At 34.9% G+C, this 22256-nt stretch overlaps 1 protein-coding gene across 2 annotated transcripts; it reads right to left on the bottom strand.

Moving 5' to 3' along the window:
* Window positions 1-13036, bottom strand: LOC132187066 (uncharacterized). 2 transcript variants are annotated; one of them, XM_059601220.1, is made up of 15 exons: window positions 12531-13036; window positions 12373-12441; window positions 12175-12282; window positions 9755-9823; window positions 8591-8755; window positions 8092-8139; window positions 7140-7246; window positions 6909-6977; window positions 6184-6235; window positions 4745-5358; window positions 3436-3642; window positions 2092-2203; window positions 900-1013; window positions 699-788; window positions 1-434 (listed from the first exon to the last, which is right to left on the bottom strand). In XM_059601220.1, the coding sequence occupies exons 1-13, from the start codon at window positions 12903-12905 to the stop codon at window positions 942-944; spliced, it is 2067 nt and encodes a 688-aa protein (XP_059457203.1). In that variant the 5' UTR covers window positions 12906-13036; the 3' UTR covers window positions 1-434; window positions 699-788; window positions 900-941. The 2 variants fall into 2 exon arrangements, with proteins under 2 accessions (XP_059457203.1, XP_059457201.1); XM_059601218.1 differs by having other exon boundaries at window positions 699-1013.
* Window positions 13037-22256: the final 9220 nt, after the last annotated feature.

Here is a 22256-nt window from a genome sequence, read left to right on the forward strand (position 1 = left end):
GCCAACATATTTATCACATGATATCATCTACAACATTAAATTCAACATTAAATTTTGACCATAAAATGACTCATCTCCATTTCACTAACCTTGTCCCAAAATCAACCACCATCCTCTAGTGCTACTCATCATACTATAAATGGTAACAATTAATTGTAGTTTGGTATGAAACACATTCAAAACTTTGTGTATTCAGCAAGATACAGGGAAAAGAAGGAGAATGAGGACATAAAAAAAAAAAAAAAGACGACGAAATCATGAGAAAACAATGCGGACTTGATGGAATCTTATAAATTATAACCAATCAAATAGTAAGGTACTTAGGCTGGCATAACCCCGCTAGAAGTGAAACTTCGTTTCCAATTGAGCTGTTGAACCCCTTTGCAAAGAAGAAACAGCACATGTTGACACAATAGTAGTCAATCTTCTGGATCCTTCATAAGGCCAAAAATTGTAGCAAACAACAAAGAAAATTTATTGTCAATATTTGTAGTGATACGTGAAAAGGGCAACAATAATAATGCTTCAATCTTTACGTGCATCTCATCATGCTATGATTTGCAGAAGCTCTATAATTTTGTTGGAAAGATCCAAAATATGTTTATGCATTTATGTAAATATATGTTTTATACCTTTTCTGAAATTCAACTAAAAAGATCAATTCGCCACAACAATTTGGTTTCTTAACTGGCACTTACCTATCACATCTAAAACATTTTCATGCAGGTACTAGGGCGTGCATGAAGCGGCGGAGTATCCCCACAGATCTCGTGACAGAGAACAAGCAGCTGAAAAAAAGGCTTCTTGAAATGCTTGAGCATCATCAATATCAACAACTTCCTTCAATATATAAGATCAAAATTTGAACATCCCCTCATAACTTGCATCTTCTTTTCTACCTTCAAATAATTTTTGTTACTAATCCAATGAACAGTGCAGAATCATTTTGAACTTCCATCACCACTTTTCAAGACCCATGCAGAACCTTTGGAAACACAAATATCATTCATGACCTGCAAAAAGATCATTATTATCAATAAGGTTAGCTGTAATTCACAAGGCAATAAGTGTGCAAACATAATGGAGGATAATTTTTAGTCAAGAAAAATAAATAAGTAATTGGACTCCGGAGATAATAATAATTATTATTATTAGATTTATAATGGGTCACTATTGAATTTTGATCCAATGATAATTATTAAAACCACATCACCTTTAGAGGGACAAAAGGCTTCCTTCTAAAATATAATTCATCAAGCAAAGGAAGATGCATTTGTTGATGTCATTATTAAGTGACTTTTTCCACTAGTTTCAAGTAAAAGGTACAACAAATAGTTTGGAGCAAGAGCAGTTGCATTTTCTTTTTGTGCCCAAGGGGCGGGGAGGGCTGTGCACTAGTAAATTGGTAAGATTTGAGCTTGACACCTAACACAATCCACCCTCCTTCCTTTACTGCGAGCCAGGGCCCACTTGCAATTGTATGTTAGAGAACTTGTGTTCCAGTAAATTGAAAGCTAAAAGCATTAAGCCATACGATGTGACTCTCTACTTTAGCTTTTTTATTTTTTATTTCTCTAAGCAAAGTTAAGAGGGGACAACCAGAAGCTGGAACTCTACCTTCGCTTATTTGATTATGCATCCTAATCTTCCATGCATCACTATATTGTAATATGATTAAATACATATGATCAAATCCTCTTGTGTCATGATGAGAAGCATGATTCATGCAGGTGAAATCTAAGCCACACAATGTTAAAGCAGGAGTTTGCCACCTACAAATATAAATAAAGTCCCCATCACAAGAGCAGATGGGTCCCCATTATGATAATGCAAGATCATGGCCATACGTGAAATAACATATTGCTGAAATATGGCTAACATGAACCACGTGTTGTTAGATGATCTCAATCCATCCTGTCAAGAACTCTCTACTCTCTAGTAATACCAACTACTGATGAAGTCAACAAATTCCTTTTCTATTTTATGATGTTGTCGTTGTTATTACTTCTACTACAACAACAATTATCATCGTCTATTTATAAGTGGAAGAAAATCAAAAGCAAATCTGAAGAAACAAAATTAACTAGTGACCTTATTATATTCATTATTGGTGATATCCCTCTTAAGAGCCAACTTGGCAGCTTCAAATACTTCTGCCTTTTTAACATGTGACCTTGCACGTAGAAGGTCAATAACAATGCCCCTGCAAGGTGACAACATTTAATGAGAAGAAGAGAAGGTCACAAATAACATTAATGCAAAGTATTTTGTACAATAATATAGGAGTACCATAAACTATCAATGCAAATTCTTTTCTACGCCAGAGGAGCATCAACACCATTTCTTTTAGCTCATAAAATTTTTGAATAAAAAGAAAAATGGCAATTTATTTTTGGTCCTTTCATGTTTATAAGCATTTCAATAACGTCTCTGAAGTTCCAATTCAAACAATAAAGTCCTTTTAACTTTATTGAGTCAGTATCAAATCATCGACAGACATTAGTGCTACTTGATGTAACTTGATGATGCTTTACATTCTCTGCCATACGGCTCATCAACAATGGCAGGAATATGACATGTAGATGGACCTATGACCACGCGGACTTGTAAATGCAACCAAACTCAGTTTATATAATATTTGAGCAACTTTGGAGAAATGCATGCCATTGTCACAAAACAAACAAATTGAGAGATGGAGGGTTTTAAAGAGAATAAATAAATAGATGGCTGTCGCTACTGCCAATCTCACGACCCAATTTGGCAACTACAAACTGCTTCATATATTTCCCAGATCTGCAACCACAAAACCACCACCTTTTCCTGCCACCATCTTGTTCAAGTTTGTCGCCACAACCCATAACCCATAATCAACTCAAAGTTCACTGTCACCAACTTCTAGACTCTGATCACCACTACAGCCTCCATCTCACACCATGAAAACCTTGAGGTAACCATGAAACTACTAGACTAATAGGCTTGCTGACCTACGCCATACATAACTCACCAACCCTTTCAATTATCACTTATTTTACCTAAATTGGTTCAATAAACTTGAAGGAACTCTCTAAAAGATACATTTAAAACCAACAATGGCCAACTCAACCAGCCCATTGACTTGAATGCATGATGTGATTTGAATGTCCCGATCACATGTTCTTTCTCCTATGCATGCCATGTTATCTATTTATTGACCCAAATGACAAAGAATAAAAGTATACAACACATCATCAAGTTCCGTGACATACCGGTTATGCTGAAGCATAAATTCAAGGACTTTACTGTTCAAATTAGAATTTCGGTTAGAACTAAAAAAATTTGGACCAACAGGGAAATAAATTTCTTATGAAGTTATAGATAACAAAATTATGGTTTAGCCAAAGAAGAGATACCATGACTTATCCAAAAAAAAAAAAAAAACATGAAATTGTGAATAACCTCAATGGATCATATTCTGGGTGTTCTGGAGATGACTTTAAGACATAAAGGTCATTAATATTTATTGCAACTTGGTTTATGATTTCCTGCAATTCTTCTGGACTATCAACACCATATGCAGCAGCAACTACCATTTTAGCATCTCGCTTTGGAAGAGTAGACAGGGAAATCGCCAATTGACGCAGGCCTTGGCATATCTGCTGGAAGCTGACAACAAATGACAATATCATTCTACAATGTATCATTGCAGCAAGTTTCCAAAAAAAAATTATCAATCTCAATCCTATGATTGACTTAATTAAAAAGCTAAAATTGCATGTGGTGCAAAATACCAGAAATATGGCCCATGGAAAATTTTATGATAGGCAACTTTGGATAATAGCATGACTAAAAGCATCAAGATAATACATCTACAGCATTTCAGAGGAAATCATGTTGACAAATAAAGTAACATTAAACACGGTGGGAAAACAATATATGAATGACTTTGGCGTTCGCAAGTTTACCTGGCTCCGTAACCCCCCAGAATCAAGGTTCAGGTTTGAAACTATTAAAATATGCAACTTCGTATTCTTAATTAGTTAACTACCACCACCAAATTATCTACAAGTAAAAGCACTATAATGCCACAACTACAGTAGAGCTGCCCACAAAACTACTTTGCACCGCCTTGCTATCCAAGCAATACCCAACAGACATAAAACAAAATCAACAATGGACTCTTAAGACTTTCTGAAAATCCTAAAACAAGCTTAATTATGGAAAGTACCCCTCCCAGCAGAGAACTAAAGGCACAGCTAAAATTAATAAATGTAAATTATGTACATCCGTCTAATGAGTGCAAAACAGTAGTTTCTTAAAATTTCCACTCAAATTAGTAAGTATTTCAACCCTAAAATACTCTTGAGAGGACCTTAAGAACCATAAAAGCATCTGGACGTCACAGCAAGCCCTAGAGAAGCAAAATACTTTTAACAAACCTTTACTTGCCCAAACTGATATCATATAGAAAACCTGCTAGATGCTTTTCTGGCTGCATCAAACAGTTAAGGAAAACCCCAACGAAAGAAACTCAAAGCAGCATCATCATATAGGTACAAAAGGATATATATACATGGAAAAAGAATTGTCAAAAGTCTGTTGCTCATGCACAACTATGTTCAATATAACTATTACTGGACAAAAATTGTGGACTAGTTAGGGCCTAAAAAGGGTTGATGTTGAACATTAAAATAGATAAATCAACAATTATAGTCAAGCATCTATAGTGTGGGAAATTGTGACAAAATCAAAGCTCCAAAAGTCCTACCTGCAAACCTTGTGAGTTTGAAAAACTTTTGGCAGGACCCTTGGTAGAGCTTCTCGAGTTTCTTCTGACATGGTCTTCCTCCCACTAGATACTCTACTTGCATTTTTTGTAACACTTTTATCGGAGCTCACAGTTTTTCCAGGCGTACCAGTCATAATAGGCTTTAAGACAGCATTCTTTTCCCGAAGCCCACCTCTTTTACCTCCAATACAACCATATAACTTGCTTTCAATGTTGTTCCAAATCTCCTTTTGCGCATCAACAATTTCTGGATAGAGTTTTATAAATGAAGCATCAGCAGGCTCTTTCAATTTCCAACCATTAAATTTAGGGGAAGATTTTTTGAAGGCGAGAGCATCCAGGAAGACGTTCATTGTTTTCTTAAGAATTGTTGGGATATCTGATTGTAAAATTACTGTATTCTTGCTGAATAAAAGAAGGACATAATCCCTAGCTAAGGATGATTGACCACCCTCTGGAATTAGCAATGGACTTTTTGGAGCCCAAAGGCCCTGTACCAGTAAAGCATGCTTCTGAAGGACTTGCAAAAATTCTTCATTGGAGTAGTCTTGAGCAAAGTGTTTCAGAAATGTGAATCGGTGAACTGGAGGTCCCTATTAAGAAAAGCTCCAAATTAACCAAACAGAAAAATCAGAAATAAATGCTCAAAAACAATAATGCAAATAGTCTAGTAGTCCTTGCTTCAAAATTCTTCATATAATATGTGCACAAGTGTAGAGAGAAAAAAAAGGAGTTCAAGAATGACCTATCTTTATTTTGAGTTTTACATTAAAGAGCCTTGCTAGACAGAGAATGCAACCTATGCAGTGTGAACCTAGGATACAGAATTTGCCCACATAGGTAGCTAATTGCCTGGAATTCAAGAATAACACCTTTTGTGTGGAGTTAGTCAAATTTGTGATTTTGGCTGAGTTAAGTGCGAATTTGACCACAAATTCCTTTTCTAATTAAGTTTCATTAAAAAAAATTGTATAGCGTGGGTATCAGGGTTTGACCACAAACCAATAGATTGGAGAATTGGAATTATTGCCATTGAGGTACTTTATTTCTTTTGACAAGGGTATGACAGTTAGTTACATGTATTTCAGGCTAATGCAACAAAATTATGTTAATAACTTATGCAATATAAATGCATAGACACTCTCATAACACTCTCAACCTTATGATAATTTGGAAGTCACTGCTCTAGCGCTCTCGCTCTGTAAATTTATACCCTGGGAGTGAACCATAAAATGATGAGTGACAAATGCAAAAGTCCCTACACCATTGACCTACAGGAAAGCTCCAACTATTCACTATGTGCAGGGCCATACATGTGCATTCACAAATTCTCACACATGCACAGGCATCACCAACTTCTTTTCAAGTGCCATTATATGCTCATCACATAATTCAAAGTTAAGTGAATTAAAACAAACCTCACAGAGCAGTTTCTTGATTCGTTCTTCCAGAGGCAGTGTGTGCAAAAACCTGAAACATTATCCATTAACATTTTTAAAAATCTACCAACCAAATAAAAAATGAATTTTATACTTCAACAAGAAAACGTGAACTTGAGCGGCTGCATGTCAAAAATGGAACTAATATTATGTCCCCTTCGGTCTTTGCTGTGCCCAGCCTTGCTAATTAAAATACACAAACAATATATTTGTTTATTATTTACTTATTTATGTGGTAATACATTAATTATCTAGATGTTTTGTTTTTTGTGTTTATTTCTTTGCTATGTGAACGGAAATTGGAGCACTTCAAGCGCACTCAAGTGTGAGTTAATTATATTAATTCCTTCGAAGTAGGTGCATGTCAGAAATGGAATTGAAAAACAAAGCAGAATGAGGAGAAGGTAATATAATATTATTTGTCTGTATACTAGCTTGCCCAACAATTTCTTACATCAATATAAAGATCGCACAAGAAGCCATCAAACCATTCATCACGCAGAATATAATTGCCTTGTCCAATATTAACTAATATACACTTAAGAGGAACCCAATAAATTGAAATTTGTAAGATAACCACTCGCACTTGAGAGCTGCAACATTTACCAAACTATCCAAAAGGAATGAACAAATCAAAATTAAGAGATACATACACCTAGATTGCCTTGACATGAGTCAGAACTAAATGATAAGGATCAGAGTACCTTCTTGAAGGACCTTTGGGTTTAATGTTGTTAGGTGCCCCGGGACAGAAGGAGTCAACATAGTCAAACCTTCAAACAAGAATAATAATGAAGAAAAAAAAGAGTAAAATGATCTGCATAATTGCTTTAAATAAAGAGTCCAGAATTTGGTAAATAAATGGAGATGTTCAAATAAACAGTGAGGATTGCAAGATGAGATGATATGTATCAATAAGAAAATAAAAGCCATACGGATTCATCATAAATTGTATAGGAGAGCTTTTTTGTGCCACCATTCTTTGTAAATATCTGGCAGAGAAATCACTCTCTGAACTATGGTACTTGAGAGGAACCCAAGGCTGCAAAAAGAAAAGAAAAGAACAAAATATTTAAATGAGGATCCTAATTAATTCTCAGTTTGCAGCACAACAGACAAAACCGGAAGAATAAAAGCACTTGAATAGAGCAGGCAGCTGTTTGAAGATAGAAAGGTGACTAGTTCTTACAATATCTCCCAATGATGGACTAAATTTTTTTTTTAGTATAATCGAAATACTATTAAAAATGTAAGGCGCCCCCAAGTACAAGAGAAAACACCTAGCGAAAAGGAGAAAAAAGAGCAAGGAAACCATGATGGACTAAATAAAACAAAAGATAAAATAAAAACAAAAAATAACTTGGCAGAGTTCTACTGCTTCTTAGTTTCTAGGCAAACCAAGTATCTGAGTACAACAAAAATATATCAATCCAGAAAACAACCTGATTCACATAAACACAGCAGTATCTCTTATGATTAATTTCATGCAAATGGCAAGAAACTATAACAGATAGCCTGAAAGGTCAAAGCAAACAATAGATAGAAATAAAGCCACGACATATGACATAAAATGCCGTGAACATATAATTAATCTGTTAATAGGTCCACTTTATTCCTAATAAGCTGCATATTTTACTTGTTCTTTCTGTATTTAATTAGAGCACTTTGGATGTTCACTATTTAAACCACTAGTGAAAACATTAAATAAGGAAACATGTAGACATACACACATTTTAGGGTAAAGGTTTGAAAAGAATGGAACAATCACACTCCAAAATTCAAAAAACAACACGGTGCCTGGGGCCATGGGGAACCCAGGGGGAGCCTCCTCCCCCAGAAAAAAACTACCAAATATCAACTGTTATATTCCATGGTCAAGTTTTACACCTCTTCATCATCAGTTTTCTTCTCAGTTGAAGGCTCCAGCCGCTTGTTCTGAACCAATGAAAACAAATTAATAAATGAATACGAAACAATTGAAAAGCAAGCAGAAGAAGTAAATACCTCAATAGAACTCGACAGGCAACCAAATTTGATTCAATGAAATGGAGTTAGACTCCCACCACCCCAAAAGAAAGTTTTTTTTTTAAAAGGAGGATAATAATACTACTGCTAACAATATATAAAAGCACTGATGCTTAGTCCCAATCTCATATCAGCTATTGTACGTTAAAATAATTTAAGCTTCATCTTTAACTAGAAGAAAACCACAGAAGCTGAGCTTTTCAATTATTAATTGATTATAGATGTCAGAGTACATTTTAGACTCTACACATGGATATGCTTGAGGAGTACCTACTATAAACACGATCAGATCCATGCACTTATATTCTTCTCCAATAGAGGACTTCAGGACAGTAGCATATGTCAAATAAAAGAAAATCACCTGCTTCTTAGATGGACCAACAGATTTTTCTTCAGACGATTCTTCCAATTTAACTGTAGCTTCTGCGTTAACTGCAACATTGTTCTTCCTTTTTGAGCGACCAGACTTCAGATGTTCCAATGATGGCCGGAGCTGCACAACTGCATGAATTGTATTCAGGTGTAACTGCACAGTGAAGAAGCGGAGAAAACCTCTTAAAATGCTAAATTATGATTGGGAGCTCTGAGAGAAAGGAAAAGAGGGGATAGAAACTATCATCAGGGAAAGCGGATGAGAAGAAAGAATAAGATGTTTTCTCATGTTGCTTGGGTGTTCATATCAGAAAAGCGAGGAAAGAAACTTAAAAACAAATGATACCATTATACTTTCTCTTAGTTATCTCTTTTCTTCAATCAATCTAAGGGTAAATTGGTCATTACAATAGAATTCATCAAACCACTTTCCTAACACCAAATCCTCACCCCACTTTTAGGAGGATTATAAAGTGGTCCAATGAAGGAGAGGAGCTCTCCCTTCCTCACTTTCTTTATACATCCAAACCTGACGTTTGAAGTTTTATACTCCCCAAACTCTCTTAAGGGGAACTATGCAACTAATATATGAGTTAAAAATCAAAGAAATTACTTTCAAGCAACATGGGATTAAGGAATGATAAAACTTTGGGGAAAGTACACCAAACTACCACCCCATTGTCCCTCCCAAATATATATATATATATATATATATATATATATATATATATTGATCAAGTCAATATGCCCCCCAAACTACCAAATTTGTCAATGTCCCACCAATGATAAAAATACCCTTCATAATTTTTTTTTATAAAAAAAATAAAATAAAAAATAAAAAATAAAATCTTAAAATTATATTTAAAATAAAAAAGGAGGTTTCAGGGAGCCATAATTTTTTAATAAAGACATCACCCCCGTGATTCAGCAGTAAGCAGACCTTCCTGGGACTGATGTTCCCCTAGAAAGCACCTAAATGACAAGTAGAACTACTTGTGATGTAGATCTTGGAAAAAGGGGCTGGTTGACCTAAACATTAGTGACCAAGTGATGAAACATACCAGCATATCTACCGATAATAGTTTATGTAAATTCGGCCACATTCATAGCATAAACAGAGTACGTTAAACCTCAGAAAACAATATATGCATACCTTATTACCCATCAGAACACCAATAGCATAGCCAGTTGTGCGTGGCACCTTCCATGATGATGACAAAGTCTAAAGAGAAACCAAGAAATATGAGTTCTTGTTACATAAACAAATTTGAATGCAAAAGGCTAGATTACAAGGATATCAAAGCCCCAACAAATGTAGTTTTCCAATTAAAAGAATAATGATCAGTAAAAACAAAGCAATAATCTTAACAGAAGTCGTAATTGAGCTCCAAAACTTGTGGACTAACTATACTGGACAATAGTGAAGAGGAGATGGACCATGTCCTTATCACCTTAATACTTGGGATACCACCACCGTTTCAAAAGTAGGACTGGAAGAGTCAATCATCAATGACTTCCCATATCAGGCAAAAGTGGAAACCTATGAAGAAGTACAAATAGTGGCACAAACAATAATATTGTTTCATTAAGTGGACTAAGTTTTGTACACTGATCTCTGAGGGAGGGTTGGGTATTAGGAACTTGCTAAGCTTTAATCATGCTCTCCTAAGTAAATGGATTTGGGGCTATAGACTTAAGAGAGAGGCTTAGTGGAGGGTGGTGATGGACTCTAAATATGGAAGTGCATGGGGAAGTTGGTGTTCTAGGAAGCCCATCGAGGTGTATGGGGTGGGTTTATGGAAGAATAGTAGGAGGGAATGGGGAATGTTTTAAAGTCATACTAGATTTGAGGTGGGAGATCATTCTATGGTTAGTTTCTGGCATAATCTTTAGTGTGAGGATGCAACCCTTAAGGATGCTTCTGTTGTGACTCATGGAATTTTCTAGAGGTGCCATTCAGTGGAACGTGAGCTACTAGACAGGATCATGAGTGGGAGGTGGAAGCCTTTGCCACATTTTTCAGAGTGTTGTATTTAGCGAAAGTGAAATGGGAAGGGAAGGACAAGTTGTGGTGGGTCCCTTCCAAAAAGGGATTGTTTGGTGGTAAATCCTTCTACAGTGTCATGGGTTGTCATGATGGTGTCCGTTTCCCTTGGAAAAGTGTTTGGCGTACTAAAATTCTGTTGAGAGTGGCCTTTTTAGTTGGTCGGCAACCTTAGGAACGATTCTTACCATGGATAATCTCCAAATGCGGTACATTATTGTGGTTGATTGATATTGTTTATGTAAAAGGAATGGGGAGTCTGTAAACCATCTTTTGCTTCATTGTGAAGTTGCTTGTGCTATTTGGAATGTTTTCTTCAGTCAATTCGGGTTGTCTTGGGTCATGCCAAGATGAGTAGTCGATGGTGCCTTCGTGCCTTTTGGTGTCTATGGAGGGAAAAGAATAATAAAAGTTTTGAGAACTATGTGAGGACTTTGAAGAAAATTAAGTCGTTATTTTTCAACACATCGTATCTTTGGTGATTAATTTTTCAACACATCGTATCTTTGGTGCCTTCGTTCTCTTTTGGTGATTAATTATCATGATTTTCTAGTTCTTCTTGCCCCTACTAGCTAGGTGGTTTCTCTTTTATACTTCTTGTGTGCTTGAAGGCGATTTACACTTCTATTCATATTTGAATTACTTATCAAAAGATATCCGCCTAAATGGGAAAAGAAGGATCAAACTTGTCAAGTACATCAATTCAACTCTTAACAGGTCCAAATTCCAATTCCTTCATATGACTGTTTCAATTAAAAACCAGATTAGAACCTTAACGGCTGGTTGAACCAATCGACCATGAGTTGAATGGTAATCAAGCCATACAGCTCACTGTGATAAGCATAAATGAAACCACTATTTAATATGCCCAAAACACGTTATAAAGGAATGGATATGCAAACTTTACAACTAGACCTACTTGATGTTTTGTGCAAGGTATTATGCAAAATCTATTGGCAAAAAAAAAACGTAAATGCTACAACTAGAACTCGAAACCCCTATAATCATTTCAACCGCTTTAATCATTATATCAAAACCTCCCCTAACATTAATGTCTTCACTTCAATCTGATAACAATACTATCTAATATTTACGATAAGATCAAACCCTGGTCGAACCTCGGTCAAACCTCTAAATTTTGAAGTCCACTCAAACAGCCCGGTCTTTAAAATCAGGAATACCACCAAGTAAAAGAGAACTTCGGCGCAAAAGTGGAACACTGTGAGAGTGCCTACTAGGAGTACACAATAAGGAACCCAATCTATCCACCAGAAGAAGACAAAGCTAGCACAGCTTAGTATTACTAGTAATGAAATTTGTGTCATGCCCCAAAACCAAGTTTCTTAACTTCCATAAACTTCCAGTCTAATTACACATGCAAAATAACCAAATTCGCAAATAAACCAGACTTTTGATTGAAATGCTATACTACATATAACCATCTTTTCATTATATTAGTATTTCTGGCTACTTAAACAAAAATTTAACATAAAGAGATGCTCCATTTAACATCAGAATTAGAAACAGACCTGCTTCGTCATCCTCAGCCGGTCACCGAAATCTTGGTCATAATTCTTGGAATCAACATCAAGAGCCAAATCAACTTCCACTTGTTCACTCACAGGTTTCACCCTAACCTACAAAAACAAAGCAAACTCATAACTCCCTACTTTCCTTTAAAAATAAAATTAACAAGCAATATGCTGGAGTGGTAAGAAATCACGCACCTCTTCGCAACGATCATCCAATTCGTACGGACGCCAGGACGGTCTCAGTGGATATTGCAGAACATACAGCTGAAAACAAACTTCAAGAAAATTACAAAAACACCAACCCGCAAACAATTTCATACACACAAGTGATATATGAAAATAAGTACACAGACCTTAGCGTCGTCATCGAAGGAAGGATTAAAGAAGACGTCGATTTCGCGAACAACGACGTCGTCTTCATCCATGGGATCATCTTCAACAATTGGATCGTCTTCCTTTGATTCTACCTTGGCTTCGGTATCCCTTTTTACGGCGCCATTCGAAGCCAAGGAGGCTTCGGCCTCAGCGCCAATTGCTTCTTCTTCTTCCTTCTTAGTCGTAGTGGCGGCATCGACTTCGAGGAGTTCTGGTTTTGGTACGGACTCTTGGGGCTCCGGTTTCAAGCTCGGTTCGGATTTCGGTTTCGGTTTCGGCTTGAGGGATTTCGGCGCGAATCTTGAGATACGAGAGGGAACATGGTCCGGCGCGTCTATGTCGTCCAGGTCCATGCTCGAAATCTCTGTGTCCCCACGACTCTCTTTCTCTCTCTCTGGCCTGAACGGTGAGTTGCGTCGCTGGTGAGGTTTTAGAGGCGGCGAGTAAGGTTTTTGAGAACTCTCTCTCACAGTTAATTGCTTTTATTTTTGTGTTAATAAGTAAGGATTCGGGTTAAGTGCTGTTATCACATTAATTACTTTTATTTTTGTGTTAATAAGTAAGGATTCGGGTTAAGTGCTGTTATCACATTAATTACTTTTATTTTTGTGTTAATAAGTAAAGATTCGGCTTAAGTGATGTAGTTAAAAACTACACCACCGTGCTGTTAAAACAATCACGGTTGGGATTAAATAGAATAAAAAAATAACAATCAACCGTTGAGATTTAACCAAAAAAAAAACTAGAGAAGGAATACTGCTTCTAGTAGTCTGTACGAAGGGAGTTGGGTACTTTTAGCAGACACTTGAAGGGCTTGTGAGTAGGGGACAATCTTGTCTTGTGGTAAAACTTGTTGGAAAACGGATTATAATTGTTTCCAAAGTTTTGGGAGATACTTTGTTCCTTGTAAATTTTGAACATGCGTGGTATAAAGCATTATTTCCCAACCCAGCCTGAATCATACAGACTAGGAACAGTATTTCCCAACCCATCTTCTCTCTTTAATCTCTTCCTTCAAAATCCATCCTCAAATCATCACCAAAATGAACACAATAACACCCGCCACAACCGAACGAGAGAAAACAAAATAAAATAAAAACAAAAAATTTATCTACCTTCTTTCTCCTCTGCACCTTCTTCTTCTTCTCTCTGATTGACCTTTTGGAGTGTAGTACTGGGTTAATGAGTTTTTTTTATGTGAATTGGGACTCCCTGCAATTGATGAATTGAGAATGGGTAGATCTCCAGGTTCGGGCAGCTTTGCGAAGAAGCCCTTGAAAGATTTTATGAATCAATTCTCTCCTCTCCTTCCCAATTTGAGCAAGGGACTGACATGGAATTCCAGCAATTGAGAGGAACGTGCATAGAGGCAGAAAAAGAAAATGGGTTATGCAAAAAAAAAAAAATTGTTAAATCGCAACCGTTGATTTTTTTTTTGTTTTTATTATATTTAATCCCAACCATATGTTGTTTTAACAGCACCGTGCCGCAGTTTTACAACACCTAAGCCGGATCCAATAAGGGAAATACTAGACATCTCAAGACTTTTTTTCTAAAAATTATTCATAAATGATGTGTCACATTTATCAAAATAATAAATCTCATAAGAAATAAACATATCATTTGAAAACTAATTTTTAAGAGAAAAATTTGAGATGTGTAACCAAACAAAAAATGATAAAAATGATATTTTTATCTTTAAAGTAGATTAAAGTATGGACAAAGTTAATTCTTCCTTTGGATGAAATTCCTCCAATCTAATCTCTAAAGTTAACATGTGTCCTCAAACATGTATTTCTTACATGTTTTTTTTAATATCCAAAAGTTCACAATCCACCGTTAACTCCAAAAATCTTCCCTCTAAAATTTGTTTTGTCCCTCACGTCTCCGCCTCTCCCTCCCTTACGGCACCCAACAATACTTGCAAAGAAAGCAGCCTAAGAATTAGCAAAATCCTATTGCCCACTGCACCTTTCTGTTATAAAATTGACAAACCCAGAAAATTACATGACAAACCCAAAAAATTAGAGAAAACGGACAACAGAGAAAAATTGTAAAGATTAAAAAACTCAAAGCTCTTGGTGAGAGTTTTCTAAAGCTTTACCAGAAGCAATGCTTTGATTTGAGGTAGGGAGATTGATCTTCCCGTGTCTTGGTCTCTGTACTGAAGAAGGAATTGCAAAAAGTCCTTGCTTTCTTTCTTCATTGGCCCCTCTACTTTTAATATCTTTCGACGATCAATTACAAGATCAAAGATCCTCTCAATCCAACCAAATATCTTCTTTATATCCCTCTCCACCCCTTGTATGTCCAATCTCTGCTAGTTTTTTGGGGTGCCATAGGGGAGGGAGAGGTGAAGACGTGAGGCTGCGAGAGAGAAAATAAATTTTAGACAAACGGAAGATTTTTGGAGTTAACGGTGATTTATACACATCAGGGTATTAAAAAAAAAAAAAAAAAGATAAGAAGCACATGTTTGAGGATATATGTCAAATTTAAAGATTAGGTTAGAAAAAATTCATCCAACATAGTTTGGAAAGAAACTAATATCTCACAATAAGTGCGATTTTAAAAATTGCGTTTTTAAAAATTGTGTTTTTGAAATCGCTACTTTTTAAAATTGTATAGGCATTTGGTAAAACATATTAAAAAATACTTTTTTTTATCAATTGAGTATTTGGATAACATTAGCATATAATTATGGTTTCCTTGCCAAATAGGTAAATATTGAGCCAAATATTGTTTTAAGGGAAATCGTGATTTTTGTTTAAATTCGCACTTTTTCAAATAAGCATCTCCTAGTCCGCTTATAGAAATCGCAGATTTTTTTCACGATTTTAAAATTTGCGTTTTTAAAATCGCAATCCCAAATACTTCAAAATTGCGATTTGGTTTAAAAACGCAAATTATTTTTTAAAAAACACACTCCCTAACTTGCATTTCCAACCGGCCCTCAAATTAATAAATCATTCTTTTCTAGCATTACTCCACAAAAAAGCGTAATGTATTTATGAGGTTTCTTTTATTGAAAGTGATAAGAAAATATGAAATGCGGTTTGATATTTTTAGTTAGCGAAGATTAAAATTAGTCCTTGAATTTTTATTTTTATTTTTTTTTGAAAGAAATACATTCAAATTTCATTGATAATAATTACGAGCATAAAGCTCTTACATTGTAGGAGCACAAAGCCCTGAAAATGCAAATTATAGCCGAAGCTATAAGGATACAACATCACCTAAAACCTCCGCTACCCTATGACTAGTTTTCAGTTGAAATAATAGATCTGCATAAGACAGACGCAATCTAATGCATAGGTAGCGCAAATTCCTCCTCGACCCAAAAGCCAGGATGAAGTTCACGTCCACAACTCGAAGGTTTGGACTAAAATTCACATCCACAATCTAAAAGATCTGGACCACCTTGAATTTTCTCACTAATTCAACTTAGATTATAAGTTTTAAATTCTAACAATTAAATCATTGGGTCTTACCCACATTTCAAATAAATTAAATGTCATGTGACATGTAACGATTCAATAAAAATGTTAAATACATACATTTACTCTATTCTTCAAAAACAAACAATTAACACTCTTTATATTTAATTATACTCGAATTTTACCTATAAAGAATTAATATAAAACTCATCAATTATGAGCAATATGAACGATCTACCTATCCAATTTATACCTAATTTTTAAGATATCACACCCAAGCTGAGGTGAGAGAGGTCCCTCAATGAGTCTTACTTATCTTCCTAAAAAACATTTTCAACATTATTGCAGTTGAAAACTTTGGTCAGCTGTAAAACATGTTATTGTTTTCGATAAAAATGATTATATTTTTTTTTTTAAGACATTAAACATTTTCCGTCTACAATTTATCCCTTCAAACTTTCCTCCGATAAACACCCACACCACAACGCACCTAAGACCATCTTAGATCTTGCCATTGCTAACACCAACATCCACAAAGATGTATTAAAACTTGTAAGAAATATTATACATATTTTCACTTTCTCACTTTCACATTTTTGATGTGATATTTAAAATTACTATTAAACATTTTTCGTCCACAGTTTATCCCTTCAAACTTCACTCCCTCAGATAAACACCCACGCCACGATGCACCCAAGACCATCCCAGCTCTTGCAATTGCTAACACCAACCTCCACGAAGATGTATTAAAACTTGTAAGAAATGTTATGCATATTTTCACTTTCTCACTTTCACATTTTTTACTTGATATTTAAAGTTACTATTAAATTTGAAATAAAAAAATTATTATTTAAGGAGCTTCCAAGCCCTTTACACACCCAACTGTTCACTCTCACACTAGATGCATCTAGTAAACACAATAAATTTGGCTTTAAAATAACACAAGACAGGATATTTTTATTCGACTGTGAAATTTTGAGGTTAATCTTGAAATTAATCAGATGCATTGCAGGCATGAAGTCAATTACAAATCATCACGAGCTTGATGCCTTGGGCTTGCCCAGATGGATGCCCCTATATACGTTGCTCTCATATATATGCCTTCATCCTCATTCATCTCAAATCACTGTCCTTTGGGAAATTTAATTCACATATGGATGTTAGTTTCACCATATATTTACAATCAAAGATATATTAAGTTTTCCTTCGGGAAATTGTCCTAGAAGTCCATAAATTTTGCTTTTGTTATAAATAAGGTGACGGGTTTCTAATTTCTTATAAATAAAGTAATGAGTTTTGTTAAAGTGATAAATAGGTCATTCCATCATATTTTTCATATATTCTTTAGAAAAAACTTGTCACCTCCCATATTGCCTACATCATACCAATAAAAACATGGCACATGTATCCAAATACATGTCAGCTTCCCGCATAGATCAATTCCAGTAAAGGTGTTTTGTGGGGGTTGAGCTTGAGCCACCCTTGCACACCTGGATGGAGGTGGCGGGGATGAAGCCCGTGCCACCCCATCACCACCTTTGTTATGTGGCGATGAAGCTCTTGATATCCGTCCCTCTTTTAGGTAAGCGAGGTTAAAGCCACCCTCACCGTCTTGTTGTGAGAACGGAGCCATCCTTCCTCACCTCCTTCTGTGTTTAAATACTAAAATTAATATAAATTTATAATAAACGTTTAGTAAAAGCTTAACGGTGGTCATAATTTGTCTGGAAATCCCTAGATAAAGATGAGACGGAGAGAGAAGATACTCCTTAGAAATGATGAATAGCCATTGAGCTCAATAGATATAATGTCCCAAAGACCATAGAAGAGTATTAATAGATAATTATAGGTCTATAGATCTCCATATTGATACCTAACCAATGTTAAATAATGTTAATGCCAGCAAAGTGATTGGCCTTTGGCATCTGTCAACGTAGGTGAAGAAAAGTTTTCAAGGCCCACATCATGCCTTAAATAATGCAGTGTTTGAACTAACAAAAGGAAATGAAATCCAAGTCAATGCAAGTGATGATGGAATATGGAAGACTATATAACATGCCGGCTTTTTGGTTGTTTTCCAGGTTCATGCTTTCATTGCTTTGTCTTTTGATTCAATCTTATCGTCGCTCAGGGGTTAAAAAAGGAAAGAAAACCTCTGCCTTATCGCCCTTTGCTTGAATTTTAAACTAACCTAATTAATTATATTGCTCGCGTGCAAGAGCACCGGAGACAATCTAAAGAAAAGGACGTGTGCGCCCAAGTATGTTCTAGTCAGCTCTCCTGCGAAGTGTGAGATACTGCCATTTGGCCAAAATACAAATACTATATATATATTAGGGGATCAGCATCTACCAAAATTCTCTAGGAATTTTAGTTTCTGAAATTTATGATTTAAGCAGTCAATTTTTCATCTAAGAGTCATTATTTTACCATGTGTCACATTTAGTGAAACATGTAACAAAACAATAATTATTGGATAAAAAATAAACGGCTTAGATCATTAGAGGGGATCTGGATCCCAATGGAAGAGGTATGAGAGCACCACTCTCATATGTCACAATGGCTGTTGAAATTTAATGCCACCTAAACCCCAACATAGGAGGGGTTATTGGGGGCACCCATTGCCAGAGCTAGTGACCTAGACTCATTGACAAATTACAAGCAACCCAATTGAAAGGCGACATGTAGTAGGGTCGCACAAAGAATGAATGGATCCGGATCCCTTCTAATTTGGGAGAAATTAGAGATTCTCCAATTGTTAATCGTGGCTCTTCATTTTAAATTTAATAGTCTATAAAATTATTTAAACATCAGTAAAACAAAAGCCAGCATTTAATGCATCGGTTATACAAAAGCAGCTGACATTTTATAGACCATTGAATTTAAAATGAAGGGCTACGATTAACAATTAGAGAATCTCTAATTTTTCCTCAATTTGAGGGGATCTCAATTCGTACTTTGTAACCTAATGTAATCCTTCTACAGCTGTCAAAATGACGTTGTTACATCGCCCTGGGTTAGTCAATGCCCGAAATGGGCTAGCTAGCCCAAGCCCGAGGGAATAGACTCCAAGTGTATCATGATAGATTAGGAAAAAATAATCATGAGAAAAATATACTTTACTCAGAGAATATCCCCACTTTAGTAGTTTAGACCACAAAATTTCAAAAGGTAACACATGACTGTCTCCAATTATCACCTTATTACAAATAAGTCACTTTGTTAGCAATTGGAATATAATATATATGCGTTCAAAAGAGTTTATTGAAACAAAAGTTATCTCCTTAACAACTAGAATCCCCTAAAAATCAACACTAGTAAGATGGATAAACCAGAATATCAAGTAGAAAGTGTTGGTAAAATTTTCAGACTAATTGGAGCGACTATTATTGCTCTAAAAACGTACAAGGTTGCCGTAAAAGATTTCATTTGTAACGAACCATTTGCGGGTGCGTTTCCCAACATCCTATTGAGGCAACATTGTCGCCTTAAACACAATCCCTTAAGCAACTAAATTTCAGTTTTTTTTTTTTTTTTTAATTTTTAACGATCAATATAAGATCCAAAATAAGGAGCAACATATATATTTTTCTCATGCCATATTCACAATGAAAAAAAATATTGGTTTTTTCTTTCATTTTTCCCCATAACCTTTTTTGCTATCTAATTTATCGTAATATTTTGTAGCTGTCATGTAGATAATCTTGATAGAAAAATAAATAGAAAAAGGTGTTTATCCCAACCCATGACATGTTAGCTACATTTGCGTGATATTCGATAAGTAATCATTATTATTAAAGTTCTCTAAAATTATTTACACAACCCAATTTTGCATAATACACTCAATATGTAATTTAAGACATATTCATTAATGTGTGTTGGGGATTTTTTAATTTTATTTATTTGAAAAAGAGTTTTGATGTAAAATAAAGGTGAAAATTGTTTTGTGTTTTTAAAAGTGGTCGTGTTTTGGGTTTTTCTTAACGTTTTTGTCTTTGTTTAAAGAACAGAAAAACAAAATTCATTAAAAAAAAAAAAAGGTTTAACAAACATGGAAACACTATTAAGTATAAAATTGTGTATTTTTGTAAAAGGCAATTAAGCAGTCATGCAAAGAAATTGCAGGCTATCGATGCGTGGGGGATAGACATAATTAATTGCTCGGTGCCTTCAAATAATGGCCACTTAGTTGGATTCGTGGTGAATAACCACATTCCCTTTAGGCCTTTACTAAAAGCGAACCAAATAACTCGGAAAAAAAAAAAAACGAAGCAAATAATTATTTGTAGCCTAAATTGATTGCTGTCTAATAATAGTCAATTTGTAGAAACCGTGTATCAAAGTATCAAACCACGACTCTGAGAAAGTCTAAGAGGCACGCTTACTTAATTGTCTAATCCTTAGTTCAAATTGCTCGGAAAATAATAATAATAATAATAATCCTTAGTTCAAGTCAAGAGCAGTTCAATTGGCAAACGCTATTTCTTTACGTACAAGGAATAGAGTGTTTGGGCTATTTATTGGCCAAACATTCTAAAATACTCAAATTCTAATGATATTTTAGAATACACAAAGAGTGTTATAATGACCAATACGAAAATGTATATTTCTTATTGTTGATGCAATTCTTGGTCCAAGGTGTAGCTAGGCTGCTATATTTCCTCATGATCAAGCTTTGAGTTGGATTCTTGTACATTTATGGTGTTCCTGTAAAATAAGATCACAGTTAGAGGGTCTTCGATTGAGGCCGAAGAATCTCTGATGCCTAAGTTAGCATCTTGTGTGTGGATAAAAATATATCATGACAATATGCCTCTAATATCCAATAATTTGTGTGTGTAAAGTGAAATATATGAAAAAGAGTGAGAGAAGTTATGGAGAAATAAGAGTCTTCTCGAGAAATGGAGACGTGAGAGAGAGTCCTAGAGAAAGGAAGACCTTTCTCCTTTTATAAGTCCATGGTGACACGTGTCACCATATTTTTAGGGGTTAACTCCATTTAATCACCTCAAAATGTCATATTTTTGCAAAGTTTCTTTCACTGTTTCAATTTTTACAATGTTTCTTTTGATGAGATTGAATCTCCCACTTTTATGATTCAAAATGACAAAAATACCATTCATAAGATAAAAATAAAAATAAAAAATAAAAACTTACTTCAAAATATCATATTTAAAATGTTTTGTCCCTCACTCCTTTCAAATTTTAGTTCTACCCTGAGCATCATGATTCTTTTTACTTAAATGTAACCAAACGGCTGAAAATCATAAAAGATTATCCAAACCACACGCCACGTAATAGTTTAGAATTCTAAAAATTACACCAATCAAACCCTACATAATAGTTTATCACACTAGACATGCATAAACAAATGTGAACATATATTAAGGTTCGTGACTATTTGCACGCTTCTCCCCATAAAATTTTGAGCATGTGGAGAGGGTGACAGCCTAAATTATTTAATACTCTTTCCTTTGATATAATACTAATTTGCTCCGGAAAAAGAGAAATATATCCCTATCACTCGTGGGGTACGTGTTACCAAGTCCAAAAAAACGAAAGGTGCTTTGGGCCTTGAAATCCAAAGTCCAATTACTCCATCTTTATCCTATGTGACACTTCAAGGGTCAATCGTATCTAATGAGTGCTTCAAGAGGTGAGGGCTTATGTGATGCCACGTTGCCTAGTGAATGATCCTACGTGTGAATCATAGACCACATAAGCATAGCAATGAAGTAGAGTAGTAATACTAAACTACCCTTTCCTTTTGATGTATTGCTCAGGACAAAAAAAAAAAAAAAAAAAAACCAACCAATCCAAAGATCGCAAGAAAAGACATTTTGCGGTAGAAGGCAATAATTATAAATAATACTTTTTTTTTTAAAAAAAAAAAAAAATTTCATATTTAAAAATTATTTATTTTTTCTCTTTAAAAATTGTTCTTTTCGTCTTACAAAATGTAAAATTACTAATTTATTTTTTTATTTTTTTTAGCTTATACACGCAAATGGTCCACACGCATGGAAATGAATAACCAAAATATAAAATTACAGAAGAGAAAAGAATAGATAGACTGTGAAGTGTCGAAAAACTTTACACGAGAAACAAAATGCGCTCTTCATTTTTATTGGCTAATATTTAAAGATTTTTTCTTCTTTTAAAGGCATTTTTTTTCTCTTTCTTTGTGAGCCCTCAGAGGATTTCTAAAAGTTTCTTTTTTTTTTTTTTTTTTTTTTTTTGGTCATTTTCCTTATATTTAAGAACTTA

This window comes from Corylus avellana, chromosome ca7 (assembly GCF_901000735.1).
Source record: "Corylus avellana chromosome ca7, CavTom2PMs-1.0".
Classification (NCBI taxonomy): Eukaryota; Viridiplantae; Streptophyta; class Magnoliopsida; order Fagales; family Betulaceae; genus Corylus; species Corylus avellana.